The 26,526-nt window shown below is 34.9% G+C and overlaps 1 protein-coding gene across 4 annotated transcripts in view; it reads right to left on the bottom strand.

Annotated features, from left to right (window-relative positions):
- Positions 1-711: 711 nt before the first annotated feature.
- Positions 712-26,526, bottom strand: part of LOC149786908 (AAC-rich mRNA AAC4 protein-like) — a 66,168-nt gene continuing 40,353 nt past the window's right edge. The window contains exons 5-9 of one of the 4 annotated variants that reach the window (XM_089977434.1): positions 21,173-21,393; positions 13,067-13,191; positions 8,440-8,519; positions 5,182-5,306; positions 712-828 (exon numbers count right to left, since the gene is read on the bottom strand). In XM_089977434.1, coding sequence (XP_089833560.1) covers positions 21,185-21,393 — 209 coding nt within the window. In that variant the 3' untranslated portion in view covers positions 712-828; positions 5,182-5,306; positions 8,440-8,519; positions 13,067-13,191; positions 21,173-21,184. The remainder of the gene's footprint in view (positions 829-5,181; positions 5,307-8,439; positions 8,520-13,066; positions 13,192-21,172; positions 21,394-26,526) is intronic. The other 3 variants (XM_089977435.1, XM_089977432.1, XM_089977433.1) reach the window with 3 other exon arrangements.

The raw sequence follows: 26,526 nt of genomic DNA, 5'->3' as shown, positions 1-26,526 counted from the left end.
GAATGCCTTAAATTGTTGAACATTAAGGTTGGACAATTTCCAACATCATTATTCTTTCTAACAATACACAGGTTAGATTAATTACATGCAACTACCAAACTTCTGCTGTTAATGACAGGAAGATAATACGAGTTGTAAAGTACAATGCTCCAAATCAAATGGCTTCGTGTTAGAAATGCACCTTTCCCACGCTGAAAATTTGAAATGTGATGCTAAAATGTTACGACAGTGTTTGCAATTGTCACTGGCTTTATTTCTGCAGAACATCTGCTCAAGCCAATTATAAAATAATTACCCCGGGAAGAAACAACAATATATTAAATGACCAGTTCCATACAGTATAAATGCAGTCAGAATTGAACTAAAGTTCGTAGTGGTGTATTTGTATACTTTACAAGGACTAAACGCATTTGTATTGAACTGTACATTTTGTGTTTTCTGTTTTGTTGCTTTTTTTAAACAGAAACGACTGTCATTGGGAATTTCAATGCACCTAGATCAGAGGGTGAAAGTGTAGATACATTTTCAAGATAAGACATCCCAGTCAGGTGCAGCAACAATAACAATATTGTCAAGATGGCAGCTGTTGTGACCATATTGGACATTAGATTGGCACCATTCTCATTTAAGCCCAATTACATATGACAAAGTATTTTAGTTAAAACGTTATGTTGATAGCCAATAGGAATAGCAATAACAAAGCTTTGAAAATATGGTGTTGAGCAAAATTTATTTTCTTGCAAAAAGCAAGACATTGTACATGGACAAGGGCCAAAACTTGAATCGCGTGTACAACGTGTCTTCTGGACTGCAATCGTGGGCATCGTTCTGAAAAATAAGGGTATAAAAACATTGATGTATGAGTGGTTGCATGAAGACAAATTGATGCATTTGGAAAAATATACACAACAGTCAATTTATGCAAAACTTTTGTGAGACTATTATGAGAGCAAGATTCCACAATCAGGTGTCACGCTACCATGCAAAGTGGGCGAATAAGTCACCTAAAAATGTAAACTTCGTCATTAAATTTGGAAAGCGAAAAACGATTTCACCCTGTGATTTTGTTTAGAAGTAAAATGACTAACCATATTTTTTTTAATATGACCCCTCGCCTTCACCAGGTTTGTTCTAGTGTTGTTTTAGCAAAATGTATTCATCAAGCCATCAAGTAGCTAGTGTTGATATCAATTATACAACAAACTCTTGCTCATTCACAGGCATGTGTTTTGAAAGGCAAATGACCGTTAGCCCTTTCCCGAGTAAGTTAGCAACTATCACTTCCCAATGTCCGCATGTTATTCTTTGATGATAAAAATATACAAACTTGAGTTTCGAAACTGTAACAATAGTATGTAAAAAGCAATTTGTGTTGTAAGAACAGAAGCGGTCAACCGTATACTTCAACTGCCTCTTGTACACTATTTTGTCATGAAATTAGTATCCAACTATAAGTGAACCTGTAACAGTGAATAATGGTGGACATCCCTGTGTCTGGGAAGTACCAGCTTATTAGATTGTGTTTTCATAAACCAATGGCCAAATATATTCAGAAAAAAGGTAGAATTCATGAAAAGCAAAACCAAGGTAGAAAGTGATTGAAGATTTAGCTTTAAAATGCAACTATGTAGTCAGAAACATATGGGGCAATGCTATCATTTGGAAATTGCTAGAAGCACTGCAACGTCAAGCATGTTTTCTGACAGGACTTGTATTTGTGAAAATACGGATAAAAGAGAAGAAAATGTTATTTATCCAAAGCCTAATATTACCAGAAGTATGTAGACAAATAATAAAACCATAAATTTGCAATCATATCAATGAACTGTTGTAATGACGCTATATAAAGTGAGTGGTTACATTACAAAAACTTTCTAAAAAATAGATGGACTTGTATGTCTATGCTGATTTGGCTGGAATGAAGGGTTTAGTTAATTTACCAACAAAAGGAACCATGTTTAAATGTTATGCATTTAAGTGTGTTATGTATGAATAGTTACGGTAATGTTTTAGAAAGAACACTAACATCAAGAGACAGGTGTGCATTTGCCATCATGTACATGGTAAAGGATTTGTTTCAAACACATTTAGAAGTCTTTCAAGTGCCATTATTAAAAACAGTACAAGGAATTTCACTAGCAACTACATCATACCTTTGACAATGCAAGGGGACTCATTTTTTTTTATATAATACACTTTGTTTCCTTTAGATCACAGTAATGTCTTCCGAAAAAATCAAGTATATTAAATGAAATAATTTTTGATAAAATAAATCATGGCACAAAACCATATACATAGTATAATAACTCTAACAGTTACAAGAGGTAATATAGCAATCTCTGCATCAATAGACGAGACACAAGTTAGTTGAATTACAAAACAAAGAAGCAAATAAAAGATTTGTCGATTTCAAATGTGACACAAAAAGCCTTAAGGAAAGAAACAATATATCTGTGCCACATATTGACATAATTTACAATACACAGCCTATGACACAGTATTCTCAACACACATCAAAGTGATGGTCATTTGATCATTTGGAAGACATTATGTTCTTGTCTTCAAAACTTAAGAAATAGTGTTATTTCTTCTTTACCCACAAAGTTTTGTCTTGATCAAGTCTCAGTGTGGGGGGAGTGGACATTGTAAACAATGAAATCCATCCTAACATAAATACAGTAAATGAAACTTGTGGTTTAAAATTGTTCACTTGCCAATTCTTTGCTAATATTTTTTATCCCGTCGGCATGGTCATTCGCTGATTGCATATATCAGTGTAAAAGTAGACATTTCAAACTTTGTCCCCATGTACGACTTGGATACTCAAAGGTCATTTAATAGCCACTTTTGGAAGAAACTTATATGTTGCTTTGTATCTATATCGTGTCTTGATGCAGTGATTCCAGTGTATCAAGCAGTGAACAAGTCCCAGTTATGATCAGTGGTTCTTGTTTTACCATGAACTTAAACAATAACCACCAATCAAAACTGAATGCAACCGCATGACACACTGCCAGTGTAGCATTCAAATTCAATCATAGTGACAAGATTAAAAGTGGTTATCACATAATCAGTAAAGTATTTATCTCATGTAACAAGTCTGAAATGTCTCCTTCACATTAATGTATGTTATCAAAGGCTGATCTGAACATGCTGACTGGATGAAATTAGCATGGAACTGGCAAGGGGGAGAGGAATTAGAACCATTTAGAGCTGTACCTTTCAGTATTCTAGGTGCTACACTTTTCCGTTTCAATGTGCTATCACACATCTTTATGGACAAAAGTTAAGAGACGGAGAATGACAGAGTTATATGATGAATGATTAAATTATTTGTAAAAGAATTGGTCTTAAAATATGATCAAATAGGCATCACAGAAGTGAAATATACAGACATAAATATTTTAAGCAAAGCAACAAGGAAAAAGAAGTAAACCATTAAGAGTTTATTTTCTTCACCAATAAAGAAAACATAATTAGAAAACAATAATAAGGGAGAAATGAAGAATAAAATTGTCTCTGGGAAATGTACAAAAAACAAGTCTAAAATGGAACACTTTAATGGCAGTAGCACTAGTCAAAGGTGCAACTTAATCTTGATCGTCAATTTCTATTGCTTATGAGATTTATCTTAGTCTTCAAGCAGCCTTTACTGCTAGATAAATGATAAGAATAATAATAATGTAGAGCTTTAAGAGCCTAACAATATTAGATAACACATAAAAATATATCATTACGAAAGTAAAAGCCAGAAATGCTACATACAGATTTTCCATTCTGTACAATGATGATATACATTCAGATTGATATTCACAAGAAATTATATGAACAGATGAAATGGTTTTCCTCAAAAGTATTCAAAATAGTTTAAATGGCACCTCTTTTTGCCTATAATAAACATCTAAATTTCAATTTAAATACCAAAGTCTCTTACCTAAAGTGGATGATCTGATAGTTATAAAGTAAAGTTGATCACAAACACATCGTTACAATTGTCACTAGGATTGGGGTCATCCGATAATCATAGTCTAATGTTGAAAATACATTACACTCCACAAGCTATACCAACATTTTGTAATACATTTAGTTGAATGCAAAACAACACATTTGTATGATCTAATTCCTTCATATAAAAGTCTGCTTTTTCCTAAAATGAAGTTTCTGTATGTTTTTGAACTCAATTTATGTCATATTGGTGTCATTAATTTTATTTTTTTTATGTATGGATGTGCTGGAAAGAGTTATCGTTCTTGCTAGCATGAGTGATCTTTATGAAAGACAAAAAATGTTTATGCAGTTCTCCAATGGTATTTAAAAAGTTGTTGTAGGTCAGCATATATATTGCTTTATTAAGTTATTTTAAAATATAATGTTCTCGTTTAAGCCAAATAAGAAATACAAAAGGTCCAATGGCATACGATAAATATACAGTTGACTTTTCAACCATAATACACTCAGATGTAACAAAAAGTACATCTGGTGTGATATTCATCAAGCTATACAATAAAGGGCCATGTTTTATTGTATAACTTGCAGAATTTCTGTATCACTCTTACTCTCTTTGAAGGAAGTTAGTGATCCTGAGTAAATAGGGACAAGTGGCAGCTCTGGGTGTGCTTAGTTCTTTGTACTCTAATGATAGTCCAAACAGCACCGTTTTGAACTTTTTGAAGTTTCTAAAGTAAATACAGAGATGAACTAGACAGAAGTGAATTACAATAGTACAGTCTTGAAAGTACCAAGACCTAAAAAATGTACATTTCCTATGCATTGGTTTTAAAATTATGGTAGGTACGAATTATATATTATACTGATTGGTATATATAACGTACTAAGCGCTTCAAAGTACTGAAGATAAACCATCTCAATTAGACACACCAATCGATTTTGGAAATGTGTTCATTTGTTTTTGTTTTTTTTGCCATTGTGGAATAAGTGCATGGGTCGGCAATGAGAAACCGAGACAGTTGGCTGACCAGAAATGCACGCATGTTTGGGAGGGTATAAGCAACACACAAGTGTTTTAGTGTAGTTTTAAAAAAAAATTCAGTCATATCACTGAAATAAAATTGTGAATGGAGCTCCAGACGTACAACACTGCACATGTTCATGACATTTTAGTGTAATGTGTACAGTTGGGGGTTTCATACTGACTGAATTTAATGTTGGTATTGTCGATACCTATTGTTTGAGGTAAAGGATGTGAACAAAAAAGGCTTTGCTTGGTGATCAGATGGCTTCTGTTTCATCATTCATCTGCAACTTGTCAATCACTGATCCACGTCGGTTAGAATATGGGACTACAACTGCATGAAAGAACAGATCAATTTCCAACAGGTTTTTGATGTTGATACAATTAACGTTCAAGATTTAAGACACATTATAGAGTTTGTCAGTTCACAAATATAGTATGTTTTCAGTACAAGGGCAAATTCTACCAGTAAAATCTGGCATTTACAGGTGTAATGGGATCTCGGAACAGTAAAGTAATGCATCATCGTCGATTGTGTCAAATGATGCACACAAGTCAAGGAGGGTGAGGACTGAAATAGTTCTGCTATCCACAGTGGATAGACCGTTTTTAACTACTCTCAGAAGGGCATCTTCAGTAATGTGGCGAGGGCAATATTTGGAGTGTACAATGCTAAAAACAATGAATTCTGATGAGATATGTGCTGGGATAGAACAACATTTCTTAAGATTTCTTACATGAATGGGAGGTCAGAAACCGGTCTTTAAATTGTTATGGTCAAGTGTCAGTTTCATCAACAGTCTTTAAAATGGCAGTTTGGAAAAATAATGGGAATTTCCCAGATATGAGGAAAATATTAGTAACATTGATTAGTGAAGCCAATATTAAATCAAAGCACTCAAGCAGCAAATGGAGTCTGATAGAGTTTACATGACTCTGGGGCGCTCTTCATCACAACTGTAATTACAAAATCCATTAAGAAAACTTGCCGCTGACATTCTGTATCATAACTGTATAATAATAGTTAACGTAAAGTGTTCTCAAGCTCAGGTTTAATGTATTGTACATTGTCACGGAAGAAATCTGAGGTTCCGTTACACCAGTATATGCTGGTTTTGACCAATAACATTTGCGTTTGTACCAGAAAAAGACGAGACTCAGAATTATGTACCAACAAACTGTAAAACCTGTTTGAAGTCTTGAAGGTTAAGCATTTCAACATCAGAGTCTGTAAATAGCCAACTTGTTCTTTACATACAACTACATTTGAGGTCCCACATCCCTGCCAGCTTTGACGAGTGATTGTCCGCAAACAACAAAGAAGGAGAGTTGGTTTATTTATTTGATGGATTGCAAGGGTTTGATATTTAATTCAAGACAGAATAATACAAATTAAAGCAAAGATACAAATCCAGACAGTCACATTCTCCTTCATTCAGTTTTTATTGCAGAATCAGCAACATTGGCACAGTGATCAACAAGTCATTAATTTTTTAAAAAAAAGGTAATAATGATAAATGCACACCAGTTCTAATCTACCATTTCACGTATTACTTGGTTAGCTGATAAGAGCTAGTGCCATTTGTTTTAAGACTGCAGTGGGTGAGCCCGTTGTGGTAATTTGCATAGATACAATCAGGATGTTGAACAACCCAAAATAGGTAAATCGAAGAGATGCCAGATACATGTAGGAGAACAAAAGTTATTACATATAATTGCTATGAATGTGAATGTTGAAGCCATATGTATTATAGATTTTTGACAAGTTTGTGAACAGCGGAAATGTTTATTTGAAGTCAGATTTTACTGCATATATAAAATGCAAAGCATCATCATTTATATTGTCAGAATAGTATGCAAGTGACTCATTTTTGAAGCAGACATTTTGATGTTGAAGTCTTTCACTTACACCAAGTTATCCTATCTGAAACTCGATAAAATTTCTGATCAACGACATTAAATGTTCCTTAAAGTACCTGATTCGCTGTAAACATTTTGTGTGAAACAAATTAGGTACTTTAAGCTACATTTAATGACACTGACCTGATAATTTACAGAGATAACTTTTGTGATGTTGTGTAGAACAAAAGTATATTGGTGTGGACTTTTGACAATGTCCATCACAAACGCAGCTCCTGTAAGGTCAGAAACTCATTGATTGTTTAGTTTCTTACCCTAAAGTATTCTGTACAACGTAATTTCTCCACTCTGTGCAAGTGATGAACTATGCATTGATGAGATTCATTGATTTGCATTTGTACCGGTAAATTCTGGTCTTGTGCAGACCTTTTCTGTACTTGCCGATACAAAGTACTGGTTTTATTACACCCCTACCAAAACACTGAAACAGGTCTGGAATGTTGACCACAGAGTAGGTCAATGGAAGTGGTTTACATTTATTCCCTGACATCAGCTGGTTCACAATCTCTTTGTAGCTTGAGCTTTTAGTGATTTTAGAAGGCTGATTTTGCTGCATGAACTGTGTGACATGCTCCTTAGCAGCTTCATTGATCTGCTTAATAGTAAGGACCCTAACACTACTATACACAGATAATATGTTTGAATTGATACTCTGCATTTGGTTGCTAGGGCACATTTGTTAACCAATAAAGTCAAGCACTTATCAAGTAGTACTGATGTAGAAGGTAATGTATTTGTTACGGTTTGCTTGGATGTCATGCATTAGCTGGGTTCTATTTATCGTATGAAGGTTACTCTTAGTAGCAAACCAGGATGGAGGGTTAGGGACTGATACATTGAGATAACGTGACACAAGTGATATGAAGTAAGTTTGTGGGACACCAAAGAAGACTGCAAAATAGTATCAAAACAACTATAACAACACACTCTGCAAGACATGAGAACCACATTACAAGCAATCCTTGTTACACTTAACATGCTCTTTTTGTGAATTTAATTTGTAAATCAAATTTGTCGAAAAAATGAAAAACTGCCCATTTAATTAAAGATTTTTTTGGTGTTGGATATTAAAACAATTCCAATCCACTTTACATCTTTGGTTACATCAAAGACAACAATGAGACAATGGAGATTTGAATTTATGATGGTTATTACAGCTTGCTACGTGCACGCACAAGTTGTTAGATGAATGACTACAATAAATGTCAAAGAAAAGAACATTGATGATGAAGGTTGAAATCAATCTAAGCAACAATTACACTTGGCATATTTCATACTCAACAAAATATTCTTATCATTCAAGATCCAGTGAACTGAATCAGATCAAGTTCGATGATGTCTGAACCAAAAAATGCATGTATTTATCTTGACCAATCCAATGACAGAAAATTACACCAATAAATATTGTGTTAACAAGATTTGTATGCAGTGAAAACATTTTCCAGAGATGTTTCATAGAATGTTAATGGGGGTACAATTAATAAACTCAATGTCAGCATCAGAAAAGACTATAGAACTTTTTTCAAGGTAATAAAAACAATAGTTACCATTGTCTGAAGGAATAGTTAAAATTCAACTTATCACCTGTTCCCAGTCTGAACAAATCGTCGTCCCCAAAAAAGGTGGGCTGGAAAGAAAAGAAACAGCTATTCTTAGCGAACATATTCATCTAAATTTCATCTAGGAAACACGACAGCTGCTATAAATAGTAGATATTAATACCATTAGGAAAGTGCACGCAAGTCTACAGACAAGTGTACTGTTTATGTCATAGCTACGTAGAAACCAACATTTCTAGAATATGATCTGTGGGGTTAATGGGATGTTAAAAAAAATGAGAAAACAACTCAATGATGGGGGGGGGGGGGCGGGGGCAATACATCGAAACAGTGTAATCCATATACCATCAAGCGTAAGGCATAATTTAGTGAAAATCAGAGTAATGATCACGTGAGAAATGTAATGGTTGGCATGTATGATTTTATATCAACCTATTGTGCATTCAAATATTGATTATATGAATATAAAAATTAAATGCAGCAAATAAAAAGTGCAGTAAGGTAAACATACAAATATTAGAAAGAAATATAACAGAAGTTCCTCAAATGAACTTCTGCTCCACCAGGCAAAAGGTATTTCCAGAGATGAAGTTATGACTATATCTTTCCCTTAACTGTCCAGTGTTAAAACCATCTCTGATACTTTTCAGTGATAGCAATACTTTCAAATTATACCTACTGGTATATCATCATTTCGATTTAGGACAAAGTAGACAAGGTCAATGGGTTAAATCCCCATGTCATAATGATCATTCATAATGTCTGAGATGAAGCATGAAGGTATTTAAGAAATTCCAAGTCTTTCTGCTAGTGTGTGTGATTTGCATTTTTAAAGTAACTTTAACAATTTTTCAGTGATATCGCTATGACGTCTGCATGTGGTAGCTTATAGTGATGTCTACCACTCGGGCATCATGCAGCAGACACATAACATCATGTTCCACCCAGACACATTTTTCCTGACACCAGGCCAACCAGTCCTAACACTAACCTGTTAATGCTGATCGCCTAGTGAAGCAGCTGCTGGAACCATTTTTATAATTCTTTGTTATGGCCAGGGTTCAAACGCACAACATACCACACTATGGTGCCATTATTTGGACATCAGAATGGTACTATGTTAATTAAGGAACAACTTAACATAACTTTTTGAAAATTCAAGTTGATATGACCATCCATATAGGAGAAGTAGAGACAGAAATGTAAGATACCTGCAGTGATGGCCATACTGGATAATAGATAAGCACCCTTTTCATTGAGGAATAAGTACATATCAAAGCCTGTCTTGCAGAAAATACTCCCTGCTGATATGACAACCTATTCAGGAGCAGCAACAATATTTTCAATGGCAGTTGTGCTGGCCATATTGGACATCAGATCTGCACCATTTTTAATTAGGACCAAATCTAGATATGATTAGATGTCTTTTAGACATCCATTGAGGATTAATGATAATGATTTTCAAACTAGCCTCACTAGGTGTCCAAGTAGCACCATTTGTATTCAGGACCATCCAGACCATGGGATTAATCTGAGTAAAGTTCGTAGCATTCTTCAAGCAGTTTAGGATGAGTAGTGATAAACTGAAGCTAAGGGATGGATGAAAAACTGACAGACCATCTTTTAAGATCTGGCTGACAAGCTAAAAATTATTCAGTTGTTCTACAAAATCTTTTGCCTGCTGCTTTTATTTATGTCCCTTTTATCTCATCAAAACAAAAGTTGGAAAAATGAGAATTAATGATGAGATTGCTGAAAACATTTGCAATGTGTGTACGTGTGTCAGAAATGGTATTTTTGGACCAGGGTTTTCATGGTGTTCCAAGATTTTCTACAAATATTCAGTTATAATGTGAAAAACTAAGAATTTTGTTAGGTGCTCCATCAGTGTAGATCAAGTGGGAAATTATTCAACTTGCATGGTCTTCTTTCATACTGCTTATCCTTAACTCATGCAGGCCTTTCTTGGGCTAAAACTGATCATTCTTATAGAACTTACACATAAAGCAGAAAGAGTCAAAATGTAATGAAGCATAATTTTATAATGATGTGCATGCTTGTTACAGTGCTGCACGTAAATATGTTTTCCTTTTGTGATGAACTTGAGTGCAGAATTCTTAAACCGAGCCTCTGTACAGTGAAACCTGTTATGAAAGACTGCCCCTTCTGCCAATAAAAAAAGTCTCTCAAGACAGGTGTTCTCTCATAACAGGTTTGCTCATAAAGACCAGTACCAAGGTCTTGTTTCAGAATTATTTAAATGACAATAACAACAATCACTGTACATATATTCTATTCTTTATTAATAGATCTCGCTAAAATATTGCATGCATTTATCTAAAAACAAATTACATAACAATAAGGATATACTTCTATCATTAAACATTAATCTCATTTACATTCAAAGATCACATGTACAAGCTTTTAACAATATCAATCGAATCCCGGAAACGATTTTCACTAGCTGGTTTAATAGACAAAGACCTTATTCACCCCCAGGCAATACAGATTAACTCTAAAAACAAACAATATACGCGACCACTACCTTTAGTTTGGCAATACAACGGCAATTCGTGACATGTATACTAACCTGGTTTACAGTTTGTCATATATTTCACTGTATATCTGACTTGCCAAATTTACAAAGCAGTAGCCAGGCTTCCTTCTTTTGTGTTCGTTTTATGTTTGCTTTTTTCAGAACAATCTTTACTATTCAAGTGGTCGTTGTCACAAATGATTACATAAAGGTTATTGGTGTCTGTCTGTGTTCTCGCAATACAGTCGTTCATCTGTCTCGATAGACTGGTTCCTGCCTTACTTTAAATATGGGCAGTATCTACATAAGGCATGGAACCATGCTAAGTACTGGAACAATCTACGTATACTTCAGGGCTATTCCAGTAAAACATATACCCCCAGAGGGGAAGGCACTTTCAAATTCAACCAACCCACAACAGAAGCAATATAAAAAAATTATGATCCACCGTCAGATTTGTTTTAATCGAAGAACACTGCTCCTACAGAAGCATATTTTTTAAAACATAATTTCTGGCTATGGGTTAGTGGGCAGTAGAAGCGATTTTAACGTTGGATTGGGGACAGAAGCAATTTAAATGACAGCTGGCTGGAAGTAATCTACTGAATTCTTATAGATCATATATTTTACTGCATATTTGTATTTGTATTCATTCATTATAATCAATCTTTTGTCCTTTTGTTTGTTTGTCTGTCAGCCATGTATGTCTCGGATACCGTGAAATCACAAATTTTCATGGTGGCTTATTATTTGTACATGTCATTGATCAGTCCTTAATACCTACTAACATAATATCCATGGATACAGGTTTTATAATAGGGATTTATATTCTAATACAGAATACATGAATTTGTATCCTTACTAAACTCTGATTTCCTAAAGTGATCACTATGTTTTGCTATTTTTCTTTGTTCTCATACATGCTGCTTTTGATTAGAATAATAGTTGAATCTTGTATTGCTTTAAATGTGTGGTCAAATTCTTTGACTCCTTGTTATTATTTTTTTTCAATAAATGTTTTGGTAAACTTATAATACATGTTATGCCTGTGGACGTGTTGCTACATTATTTCTGCCTACTTTTACACTATATCATCTCTTGTAAGAACATATATTTCAGTTACTGACAAAGATTCACTTCCTTGAATCATTGCTTTGCTGCCTCTTATGCCAGAGATTTCTCTTCAACAATGCTGTATTAGGGTTTTAAGTCCAACATTCTTATAGTCTGCTTGTTCAGACATGGGTATCTTGAATACATATAACGGGCTATTGTCCCTCCAACAGGTACATCGGACTCGCACTCAACATCACTTTTGGGCTCGGAATCGCACACTGGTATTTCCAGTGACATTTTCCCAATGTCCAAAAGACCAATATACATGAAATTCATTATCATCAAAGGTATCACCAGCCAGTATTCGCCGAATGAAAACGTCGTCTGAAGACAAACCCTGTTGTAATTCAGCCATTTTGGTTTTCTGTGTGGCTTCCATGATGAAAATAAGGTTAAAACTACCATAAATGCTTGTTCCAGGGTCCAATAAACCAATCAAATATAGTTTAACAGACTTTCATGTTGAACCGAAGTATCCAGCCATCTGGATGTCGCATCAAGTGCTATGAGATCGCTACTTTTACACTATATCATCTCTTGTAAGAACATATATTTCAGTTACTGATGTCTTATTTTGATGCTTGTTGCATGAGTAATATAAAGTTTTAAAAAAACAAAAGAAATATAGCAAGTCTAACATTTTTATATCATTAATTATATTTTAAAACATGGATGAAAGTCAAGGAATAATTTTTCCCAGAGTACTCGTAAAATCAATGTTATTGCAGTTAACTGTATTGTCAACAGCATCATCAGCATCACTGATGGCCTAGCAGTAACATTCTACACTTTCAATCCAGTTGTCACAGGTTCTATCTCCCACTTATAGTCTTTCATATGAGACTTGTACCTATGGCCAGAGGGGCTTTCACGGCAGTGTGGTATAAGATGCTAGTATGTGATAAAGATCTGAGGGGCTTCCATGTTCAAGTGGTACAAGATGTTTGTCATGTCATTACTTGCCTCCTATGTGCAAATGAGAATGTTGTCAGTTACTTGTGGAAGGTCAGTGGTTCTACATAAGTGGTGTTTGGTGTCTCAAAAGTACTTGGATTTTCTTCTGGCTGCCATATATAGATTCTCTTCATCTGAAAATAGTGTAAAGGCCATAATGATCTACCGAAACTCGAGATCTCATGTCTAAATGACTTCGGCTGTTGAAGATAAACACCAAATCAACAGAGGCTCCATATGCCCAAGTGTACTAAGGTGCTTGCTTTTACATCACTTGCACATCTCACACAGCGATTTTTTGTCACAGATCAACCAATTTGGGTTTGTGGTCTTTCTGGGTTCTTCCTCCACCTAACATATCGTTACCCCCCCCCCGCCAAAAAAAAAAACAAACCAAACTAAATCAACCAACTAATCAACTGTGGCAACAACAGCAAAGGTACCAATCCATCATTTCTGCCACAGCTGTACGAGTTTATAAATTTTGACTATAGTAATTTTTGTAGACCTTTGAATATCGTCAATTATGCCTTTCTGACAGTTACCAAAAAGTTATCATCAGTTTGTACAAATGGATTTTTTATGGTGAGCATATGAGATGGAGAAGTTTTAAGCAATCCTGCATCACATGCTGCCGAAAAGTTTACAGTTTAGCTCACTTAAAGTTTCTCTAATAATGTCCAGTGTTCCAACTAGAAATATTTATAACTTATTTAAGATGTATTCACCAATTTCTGGAGATATGCATCTGTAATAAATATTTGTAACAAAGAATGAGAATGCATCTATGTTTTTCAATGATGCATTTTAAATGAGCAACAACCAGAATCAACAAACCAAGAAATAAAATTATTCACATCTCTCAGGCAGAAGTACAGTGTATACCAGTAATCATAATCTGCCATATTTATTTCAACCATACTGATTCATTGGACATAATCACCAGAATGGACAGGAACAGACCAGAACAGATATAAACAGAAAGTTAAAATCAATTTGATACATCTTTTAAGTAGCTAAATTCACATTGGTTTAGTTAACTGTATACATTTTGTCTTCTCTTTGATGTAATTTTTTATTGAAGCTGACAAAATAATGTTGCACATTAAATAAAGAGTCACGCTTTTACTCTTTATTGCTTTTAGTATAATTCTCCATTCCAGCCTGTTCTTATGATCTTGTCCCCCCACATACTGCTTGTCTTGTCTATGATATGTATCTAAATTTGTCACTTACTTTTCCTACTTCTATACTAATTGTCTGTGAATATGCATATCAGATGTGAAATGAAATGGGACTCTAAATCCAAGATTGAAAACCTCTACATTTCTGGATGTATTGTGTTTGGATTCCACGTTTCTGCACAAAACTCAAGAATTAAAGACTTGCTGTACTAATTCAGTTCTCCCTGTAAACCTGTGCAAACACCATAATATTAAAATTCAATAGCTTAAAATTTTAAGTGCTCATGATCAAATTTATATCAGCATAAGCACAACTATGACAAAAGCTTTTGTGAAAAGAAAACTGTAACAGCTGCACCATTTTCTGGACCTACACAAATTTGAAATGTGTGCTTTCAATACTGCACCAAAGAGCCAGCTACTGATTTCAGTAATGAGTCTTCCAAACTCAAGCCTGTCAAGTGAGGGAAATTATGTTAATAAAACATTGTCCCTCACTTTTTCCAGTTACTAGTAGGACAAGCTCTCAAAAGATTCTTTTTACTAAAATCTTACTTTCATTATCAATCCAATCAGGGATAGTCAAATCCATATAGACTCTATTTTATCTTCACTGATTTATAGCATGGTTCTTGTACTTTCATATCTAGTAATGTGTGTCCTTCAACAACTCTCAATGGTCATAAACCTTTTTTGACCATGCTGACTGGACACACTGTAAGATAATGTTCACGTAACAGAAATACCATGGGATAACCAAAGACCAATACAATCAAATAAAATAGTCAAGTTATCTCCCCTGCATGGATGCTGCCAGAATTTCAGGATTTACTAAGTTGTGTGTGTGTGTGATCTCCAATGAGGAAGTGGTGGGGGGAGGAATAACCATTGTTAAATATCTCCCTAATACTTAAATATCTGTCACTCTTTCTTACTCTTCCACTCTGTTAAGGCTCTACTGAAATCAAAATACTCAGATGTCATCTCTAGTTGTAAAGTGATTATTACTGTGATGTCACTGAGCATGGTCATCTGGTTGTGGTGGGGTCTTGGTTAGGATGGCAGAAAGACCATAGGCTTACTCCATATTTGACAGCTAATTATAATGTTGTCAAAAGAATTAAAAATTTCTAACAATCCAGCTGGACCCGGATTATACACTTGATTTGTATTCAATGAACAGGTTCTAAAATTGATGTGTTTATTCTGGAGACATGTTCCTCCATCACATTCATGATTTGAATATACCAGAGGTGAAATTAGTACAGATGCATCCCAAATTACTATCATGGCTACTTCAAATGTTATCTAATGTGAGACTTTAAAGGCAGAACTCATAGTTTCAGACTGCTCCGGTGGCCTAGTGGTTAGAGAGTCTGCCTCGGATGCGGGAGGTCATGGGTTTCATCCCCAGTCGAGTCATACCAAAGACTTACAAAATGGTACTAACAGCTGCCTCACTTAACGCCATTTTTCAGCACATGATAGGCTATTAATGGCGGCCAGTATTAATGGTGGAGGAAGAACCCGGGAAAACCACGGAAAGAACCACCAACCCACGAGAAGCTACTAGCAAGCTTTCTCACATACCCACATTAGCCGAATCCGAGACTCGAACCCATGCAGACAGAGGTGAGATGGCAGTGATCCGCAACGGAGAGCGCTTTAGACCACTTGGGGCCCCGAATATACAGAAATAATGATATTATTTAAATGGAATATGTGGTGACAATACGAGTGCTGATTCTACAACTTTGCAAAATGCATCTTGTACACCACTGTAATATGGCAATAATTTCTGCACACATAAAGTTGACCCACTTTTTACTTTAGTCCCTTGCTAATTAATAGTGTTAGATTTTACAACAAAACTAAGCACATTTTACCTTTTGACAATAATACTTGATTACACATATTTAGATTGCAAGAAAATAGAAGTTACAATTTTATTAAAAGTACTGGTACCAGTAAAAAAAATAAATCAGGATCAACAGATTAGTAGTGTAGTAAAGAATTCATATATCAGAATGACATCAAGTATTTTTGCATCAATTTCATGATTAGTTAATGACACTGCTTCAAAATGTTGTGTACTAGATAATAGTAATCCAATTTTAATACAAATACCAAATGATGGCCTGGAACTAAATGCCAAAGGTCTGCAGAAAATAACACAAACAGGACAAATTTTAGCCATCTTGCTTTGAGTTTACACAGATCAGTCAATCTCTTATGTTTAATGTCATTTAATTTTTGCACATGGAGAGCATGTACTTCATTTGGTAATACATCTGCATGATATGAATGTTTGTCTCGTTATTCTTTTGTTGCCATAGTGGTTCTGCCAACTAGAGATCTACACACACGTAATTATATTGTATGGGGATTATCTGATGTTCCCTATGAGCATTAATCTGTTAAATGTTTCTGAATTTAATATGATCCTCCTCCTCTGTACGAATATTATTCTGCGCTGTGAACTCCTTTCATTGCCTGCTGTCTGAAACGCATATGCATAACTAGCTTGAACAAGTTACTGTTCTTTATGGTTGTGCAATTTTCAACAACTCACAGGTATGGCCCCACTGGTATTCTATCTTGGATATCTCTGTTCCAAATAGAAAAGTTTTACAGAGGTCTCACTAGGATTTTAAACAGGAGTCCAGGACTCCCATTTTGGTACAAATATGAGTCCCACCAGCAAAAGTTGCAGTCCCCTCCCAGAAAACTATGCAAATTATAAGAACTATTGGTTGCCATTGAGTTTAATTTCTACATTTTTTCATAACACTAACATAGCTCTTGTTTGTCCATCAGTCTGAATTTTGTCAATCCAAGGAAGATCTTATTCAAAGCACCAAGCTAGGCATCACGCACTTTCTTACACTTGGCTACTGTCCCATCAAAAGTATCAGTTCTAACAAATTTAGCACTCTCCTGAATCTCGTTACAATCTTTGTCAGTTTGCCTCTGAACCCCCAAATACTCATTCAAGTCTAAGTCTCAACATGTCATGATTCCGAGGTCAAGTGCACTGATTACTCCGCTACATTTGGAAATGAACACAAGAATGAAAGTTAAAGTTGTTTATTTGATGTACTGTTATAAATGACCACATGTACATATCTGGGTCCTTTTGCCTCTGAATTCAAGCACTGTAAATATCAGTAGATTTTACCATCCAGCTCCCAGTCAAAGCCTTTGATCTTGCCGCCCAGCTATTGCAGCATGTTCTTTTGATGAACTCTTATAATGGTGACATGTACATGGGGGGGGGGGCTTTCAGCCACTAAATTCTGTCATTGTAAATATTGCAAAGCTAATTGATCAACACATTTTCCCAATAAGCAGGTGGCTAAAGCATGACTGGCAAGTCTTTGAATTTTGCCACCCACCTATTACATGTGTATGGAGGACTTTCGCCTAAGTGATTTTCTGCATCCCCAATACAAAAATTGGCATCCAAATATGCGTGATTAAGCATTTCCAAGACCTCTGAGTTTTCACTAACGTGAACTCTGCCAAAGATTCACTTCCTTGAATCAGTGCATTGCTGCCTCTTATGCCAGAACTTTTCTCTTCAATAATGCTGTATTAGGGTTTTAAGTCCAACATTCGCATAGTCTTCTTGTTCAAACATGGGTATCTTGAACAAATATGACTGGCATATTGTCCCTCCAACACGTACATCGGACTCACACTCAGCTTAACTTTTGGGCTCGGAATCACACACTGGTATTTCCAGTGACATTTTCCCAATGTCCAACAGACCGATATACATGAAATTCATTGTCATCAAAGGTATCACCAGCCAGTATTTGCCGACTGAAAACGTCGTCTGAAGACAAACCATGTTGTAATTCAGCCATTTTGGTTTTCTGTGTGGCCCTTAATCGAAACACGCATCTGTAAAACTTCCATGATGAAAATAAGGTTAAAACTACCATTAATGCTTGTTCCAGGGTTAAAATGAACCAATCAAATTTTGTTTAATAGACTTTCATGTCGAACCGAAGTATCCAGCCATCTGGATGTCGCATCAAGTGCTACAAGACCGCTACTGGCAGTGCAAATTACATTACAAAATGCACTTTTAAAGTTCAAAGTTTAATAATAATTGCATACTGTGCAAAGCACATATTTAATATCCGTGACAGTGACGTAATTTGCAGAACTCGTATCACTGCTTTAAAAGTACATGAATTCGTACAAATTACGTACAATCATGTGTACTGGCATCATTTTCTGACCCAATGTTTTATTCATGTTAGACCACTAGGAGGGGGTTAGCTGCGATTTTAAATATATATTCGTTTTTTTCTGACAGCCCCACCAGTGATTTCTCAATTTGTTAACAGAACCCACAACAGAAGTGATTTTCCTAACCAACCTTCCACTGTCAGAATCAAAATAGTTTGAAACACAACCTCCTACAGAAGTTTTTTTTTTTAAGTGCCCTCCCGGGGTGGGGGTGGGGGGTGATATATGTTTTACAGGAGCAGCCCTCAGTCTTGTTTACCAAAAAAAATATTAAACACAATAAACTCCCTAGTCAACCTAATTTTCTGTTGTTTTGTTTAACAGTGTAAGCGGTCATTGTTAGAAGGATTAAATGTCTGTAGGGTTTATCCCCATTTTTGTGATGTGGGCGTTCACAGCAGTGTCGACATGCATATTTTATTCAGTAATTGATCGCTCATGACAGAGTTCATATAATAAAAACAATCCATGCATTGTGATTGTGGTTGTAAATGATAGGTTGTCCCATTAAAAAATGATGATGCAGATTAATACTATGTTCATGTTTCTGCAAACAATTCTCAAAAATTGGAACAGTTGAAGCTAAAAGTGGCAGTAAGCCAAAAATAAAAAATAAAACAGAAACAAAAAGGTCCAAAGGCAATCTGATAATACCAGATTTAATGTTTTAAAATGATTGATGGAAAGCATACAAATATATTGCACAATATCATTTTTCTAACTGACTGTATAAGAGAAAAAAATCAAATGTTACCAAAATATAGACAGTATTATACGCAAAAATAAAGGCTGGATGAAAAGCTAACATTTTGTGATTATACAATCAGAAATTCTTTTCTGAAAATTACTTTTATAATTTCTTTTAAGTTTATTTAAAATTAAGATCATAAAGTATAGTACAGACACTCGCCCACAATACAAATACAAGGTGATTTCTGCCGAAGTAAAACTGCAATGGCCTTTTACATTCCAATCATTATTGATGAATTGCCTGTTGAAAAGCATTTTACATTTTTCCATGGAATTTAAAATTCTCCATCCCTTCTACAAGAATTTATAAAATGGTTTCACCATTGGAGGCTTTCATACATCCCCTTACGCATAACAACAGAGATAATACCTGTAACAATTCTTCATCATCTCACAAATACTGGATACAATTTTATATCTTAATACTCATTACTACAATTTATGGCAATACCGAATGGTCTATTCTTTAAACAATCTAGTATCTGTTATTTCCTCAAGTGTGGATGACTCAAGTTAATTTGGTTCTGTAAGCTCCACATGGAGAATCCAGGAACAGTTTTTGAAGGAGTTTCAAGGCATGATCTGCCACAAATATTGAAAGTCCATGTTCCACAATAAATTCTGCAAACAATACTTCAGCATTTATTACAATACTTCTGTGAAAGTTGTAACATATGAATTCATTCTACTACCAGATTCCACAGCTTTTGCTATGAAAAGTAATGGCCATGCAAAACTAGTTAGTTTAGCGAGCAACTTTCAGATTATAAAGTAAATGTTTTAACTTCGAGACATTAAAATTGGAATGTTTAACAGCATATTTGGAATGTGGAATTTTTGGTTCCAAAATCAAATGATTCCAGAGAAACCAGAATCTAAGATAGGTATGACTGACCTGCAGGCTCGCTATACCCTGCCCTCAGAACAGTTTACCATCTGTACAAAAATCATGCCGTGCATGATCAATCATACTGATCATGCAGACCAAACATTGATTTCATGATCATGTTTGGTTTTTTCCTCATCTTTGAATTAATGTACATTGGTACCTTGACATCATTTCAATCATTTTGCATTTGTAGATTTATCTTTTTCTGACCAACAAAGTTTCAAACATTTTCACAACAGTCAATATTTAAACTGAACACATGAAGAGATTTACTTCAAGCTGCACTCAGTCAACAAACAGGTACAGATTGGTAGCCAAAGGATATTTCTAAATTATTCACTTTAAAAAAAAAATTCAAAAGTAACTTGCAATAAAACAGCAACCTGTGATTCTCAGTTACTAATAATGAACAGGGGTTGATTATCATCTCATTGTTACCCAGCGTCTTTCTTAGGCTTTTGTTATTTAAAAATTATAAATGGTATGTAATTATGAAAGTTTTTCTACATGGCGTCTTTGCTATCAAGCCTTTGTTACCATTTGTAAACCATTTTCTTCTAGCTTTGGTGTGTCCAGTGATATAATGTCACTACTGAGCTGTTTTACCAATCTAACCATACAATTCAACTTATATAATTAATTAAATGTTGCAATAAAGACTTTGGTATTTAGTGATTAGTACTTTGGCCTGGAAAATTAAAGTTGTAGATATTATTGTTGTTATAGGTTTAAAGCCATTTTTCAGCACGAGATTGTACATGGCAACCACTATATTTTGACAACAACAAAACAGCACGGGAAAGAACTGCCAAGAACCACCCACAGGAAGCTTGGAAAGCTTTCTCACATAACCAAGCTGGCTAAGCCTTAAAATCAAATCCATCTGGATGAAGGTGAGATGTCAGTGATCGGTATAATTGAGCGCCTAACACAACTTGGCCACCCAGGATCTGGGAAATTAAAGCGAAATGTTCTAACAGAACGGTTGTATCAAACAATGTACTGCATTTGCTAGAATTTAACAGGCCTTACCTGATCAGCCCATCATGCACCCTTTGCCAGCAGTTGTTTGTTTGTCCAGGTGTTGTCCCATATGAAGTTGAACTGCTCAGTTGTTATGATTATTACCAAAGTGTTTGGTGGGAGGGTGTCAAACTCCATGGCAACTGTATCTATATGGTCATCTGAAGTCCAAACAACCAAAAGCTGCAGGTCACATTTCTCCAGAATATTCCCACAAGATGTGGCAAGATCTAGAAATAAATAATCAACAATGATCTATCACAAAAATCAATATAAGAAACAAGGAAAGTAATACTTTAGCAATACTTCCAAAAGGACGTTGGCATGATCTTGGGTCACTTGGGAACAGTTAAAATGAATCCCTTCAGGGGGCTGATGTTCAACTGGGTGGACAGAATTTCCAGGAATTTAAAACAAGACCCTTCCTTTATTTTAAGTGCTGAGTATTGAAACCACCTGATATTCTTCCATGACAACATTTTTAAATTAGCTGCTATATTGGATGTTTGTGTCAGATTGGTACAAAGGAGACATCGTCATAAGTTTTTTGGTCAAAACACCATGTCATGATCATCCATTCAGTGGTAGTAGTGACAATAACATTTTCACGACATGTAATGTTGATAAAGCCATCCTTTCAGGAGTACAGATATCATCATTTTCAAGACAGCCAGCATTGTGGCCAAATTGAGGGTTTGTCAGTTTCATACAGGACCAACACAGCATCACTGGAGCTCTTCTAATGCCAAATCCCATGTCGAAATGACTATTTAAAAGGAAAAGCTATAACAAGATTTTCAAGATAGCCATATATTGAACGTCAGATCAGCAGCATTTTAATTAAGCCAAACAAGCATTACATTAGTTAAATACCCATGATGATATTACCAGCCAGGAGAAGTAGTGATAATACTTTCAAGCTAGGCACTGTGATAATACTTTCAAGCTAGCCACTGTGATAATACTTTCAAGCTAGCCACTGTGGCAGCCATATTAAACCCCAGACCAGCACCATTTTCATTTGGAGCCAAGTCGACATAACAGCATTAAAGATTTGCTACATAACAGTTGAGATGGAAGTATTCTATGTCTGATAGGTACCTTTTTCATTTAGTACCGTTACAAGAAGTCTACTAGTGAAATGCCCATGCTGATACAACCATACATTTAAGAGGAAAAGCAATGCTAAGATTTTCAAGATGCTTGCTTTTGCAGCAATATACTGGGCATCAGGTTGGGCTAATTTCATTTAGGACCAACTAGATATCACATGAAGTTTCTCAGCGAAAACCCCATGTTAGTATGACCAGCCATTCAGGATTTTCAAGAATTTCAAGACGGTCACAGTGTTGATCATACTGAATGTCCTAGCTACACCATTTTCATTTAGGACCAAATACAGTGCAGGTTAACAATATTCTGAAATCTTACATGTCACAGTGGGGGACTTAATCCCCTCCGAGACAGAGCAATAAATAACTACAAATCATCACTGTGCTGCAGCAGGCACACCAATGGTAACTCCACAGTAGAGGGTATGGTCGACATTGCAGAATAACATTTGAAAAGCCACTGAATGAAGATAACCCATGTAAAGATCAAGTTATCTTTGTTTTGATCATATATTTGGACAATACATAATTTCAAGTCTTGTATATTCTGTACATTTAGAAAGGTTGATTGACATTTCTTAAAAAGAAACTGACTCTTACTTTATTCAAAGAAATGTGAACACTGACTTGAAGAAATGCTCTCCTTGTTGAGCTTCTCCTTAACATGTTTAAATATGAAAGCTAATCTGTGGTACAGCCAATTTCCTGCCAATGGTTGCTTTAAAATAAAAAACATAGAATTGCAATTAGTTCAACTCTTGTGTACTGTAAGGGACTGGTTATTTAATAAATGTTCTTTCCAAATGCAGCATGTTTTTGGTTGCTTCATGCATCACAAGATAAATTTGTTTCAGGTAAGGAAAGGAATGGATTTCTGTCCATTTTGTACAGTACAAATCAGAGTGAGACAATGTTTTCAAGCATTTATCATCCCCCTAAAAAATTAAATGACATCTCTCTAATAAAGACTGCACTTCAGTGGATGTTCTGCAGAAAACAAAGCAGCGACTATTGCCAACATTACAAAATATTAGCATCCCAGGATGTCAATTTCAGCTTGGAAAAAGTGTGTTTCTATCACACAAACCCAACTGACTTGGCTTATTGTATCTGACAGATCCAATATGGTCCTTCTATTAACGACGAAAGTAATAAACTGACCTCAATGCATACATGCAAAAAAAAAATACCATGAGGTATAAGCATAAGTATTGCTATTATAAGTGGCAAACAAGCATAATTTGGGCTTAAAAAGGTTAATGTATATATTACATGCCAGAATTACAGCATGTATGAAAAAGATACATTTTTACTACTAACCTGGTTTTGCAGCTTGTCAAACTTCTTGTCACAAAGGGAAAATCCATATTGATTAGAACACAAAATATATTGAAAATTATTTATATTCAGTACTCACTTCAACTAGTCTACTAAGCAACTTTTGCTGAATGATTATGAACTGGAATTCTGCAATTATCATGGTCAGGTGATCAGAGTGTTGTATTACATTATTCTCATAGTCTTCTTTTAAGGTTTGTAAAGCGGTGCTGATTGTTCACTTTTTCTGATCTGATATGTTTTGAACCTTGAAAAGATCCATCTGCTCTAACATTTTCCGTGATATAATATCCAAAACTCACACTGTAAAACATTTCACTTAACATCTTTAAAAATTTAAGCTGGTTCTACACCTAACTAGCTTATCAATAAAATGAATGTTAGGCAAAGATCACTTTTGAAGAAACCTGTCTGTTTCCTTAAAAATGGGGTTAAGATACAGATACTATAAATAACAAATAAGGACAGTACTCCAACGCTATTCTTATGCAGTAGACACCTTTTAAAGAATATTCACAAATTTATATGACTGGAATCAATGAGAAGGTAATAAAACTAAAAATGCAATGCATTCTGTGTGGATGTATCCATCTTATTATTTGCTCGTTTTTGTAAGGGGTAAATAAGAAAACAAGTTTCATCAGTACAGAAGAAGAAAATTATGTGGAAATGATGTGTCAATCACTTAGTTGTAACAAATATATAATTCTTACAATTATTCTAATGCAGATATTAAAGTATCCAGTTTCCTGTTTGTGACAATACAATAGGCTATCAAGACAGAAGCAAACATCCCAACTAATTTCATTGAATAGCATTTGGCATGTTTATGTATGTGGTATATTGCTTTGAGCTAGCTACTGTGGCCAACTGAATAAAGTGCAAGACATGCAAACTTGACTCAAGAACAAGAGGCAAGTTCTCATCTACTGGCACGAATATTCATTCTTTCTTTTCCACCCAAGATGCTACATCTAGTATGGCATTTATTTACTTACCACTTATGATCCTTTCTAAGTTTCAGTTTTGAACCTTTCTATATTTATCATTATAATGAACATCTTTCATACCAGAAAAGTTTTTGCCTTGGGGTGAACGATGCTGAAAGCTTGGCATGTACAAACAAATATGCTTCTAATATGCAATCAATTATGATAACTTGTGCAGTAGTGATTTGGATTCTATATTTATATAATAGTGGATAAAAATAAGAGTGGTAATCTGCAATAAATTCTTGAGGACTGAACTTGTAAGCGTTTGTGTAAATTTCAGCATGACATTTCAGATCATGACAATCAAATCACTGAAAATGTATTGATTAAAGATATTACTAGTTCCAGCACAGATGTCAAAGAACTCTGACAGTCTTTGGCACTTGTATAAACAATGCAACTATGAAACAAATCATACATGATGCAGGGTTTGTTGATGCACTACCAAGATCTTTCCGCTAGCTAATTGGAGACATGAAGAAGTTGAAATATCTTGAATTCTGCAACAGTCTCCTTGCAATGAAATGATGTAATAGTTAAAATTCTGATAATAGCTAGTTTGATTAGTTCACCAAATGTTCTGTTACAAGAATCAATGAGTTATACAGTACTGTATGATTACACAAAATGGTCATGCAACAATAAAAAGTGTTCACTTAACCCCCGAGTATATCACTGATTTATCATAATGGTAAAAGGAAACAGACCAGCAGAAGAGCAGCTGTGGGGATTTTATATTGTCATGTCACATACGAAATGAACATATTCAAGTGACAAATGAAACAAATTGTGTTGATGGCTTATGTTGTGATACCATGTGATGAATGTATGTTTAAAGTTTCCAGGCAATCATCCAAGTCGTGAAGGAGAGCAGCGACAACTTGTGCTAATTGATGGACAGATGTAGGACAACACACAACAGATCATCCTATCAGCTTTTCATTTACTGCTATCTATCTACACCTTCGTTACAAGTCATTATAGCTTATTATGCTTTGTCAGTAAAAGACCGATACTTAGTGGCCATAAACATCAACAGTACATAAAACTATGTAACTCTGATAATCCAGCCACATAGCTAAGTCCAACTAATCATAATGCTGCATATTGTGTCTATGTATATAAAATGGCCAAAATTCCAAGTCTTGACAGCATAAAGTATAGGAGTATCTCTCTAAAGTGCCAATGACAACAGTTTAAAAGATATCGTGTCACAATCATGCGCATCGTTCCCAAACTTTTTCTAAAGATAAATTTCCAGGATGAAATTAATTTTTTCAAGATTTCACAAATGACCATCACTGAATGGAATTAAAGAACATTTTATATTATAAAGCAAGCATTTTCTAAATCTAAATATGTTTTCTCTTTCAGGACTCTCCAAAACATCAAAGTCAGAAAAGATGATCATATACAAAACCACAAAATGTATCACACAAAAGGAGTTTGATTATACTCCTATAAACTGGCATGTAGTCATTTCAATGTACAGAATAAAAATTCTAACTTGATTTTGCTGACCTGCATTATCCTGCAAAGTGGGAACAACATAATGAACATAAATTAGTTTTGTTTCCTTTCAAACCTAATCCTATAGCAATATACAGATATATTTTTCAAACAACCTAATCTCCTTAAGATGATCTGGTTAAAAATCCATCATTTAAAAAACATTTTCAAAAGGGTTGACTTAAATTTTGACAAAAGACCTTCAAATTATATACTGTTGTATAAACAAGGACTGAATTTTCTGTAAAAGCAACTTGTCTTCTTGTAATTCATTAAACCAGTCCCCAAGCCTGTTTTGATACAGAGGCTCGTATCGTTTTTAATATATAATACAAGGGACGACAATTTCTCATTTCAGCTTCGAAATTCAACAATCTGGACTACATATTTGGCTTAAAGCGAATAGCAGTCC

Source organism: Sinohyriopsis cumingii, chromosome 12 (genome assembly GCF_028554795.1).
Source record: "Sinohyriopsis cumingii isolate HCF-2022 chromosome 12, ASM2855479v2, whole genome shotgun sequence".
Taxonomy (NCBI): domain Eukaryota; kingdom Metazoa; phylum Mollusca; class Bivalvia; order Unionida; family Unionidae; genus Sinohyriopsis; species Sinohyriopsis cumingii.
The sequence above is the reverse complement of the archived record's forward strand: the minus strand, read 5'-3'. Positions and strand labels throughout refer to the sequence as shown.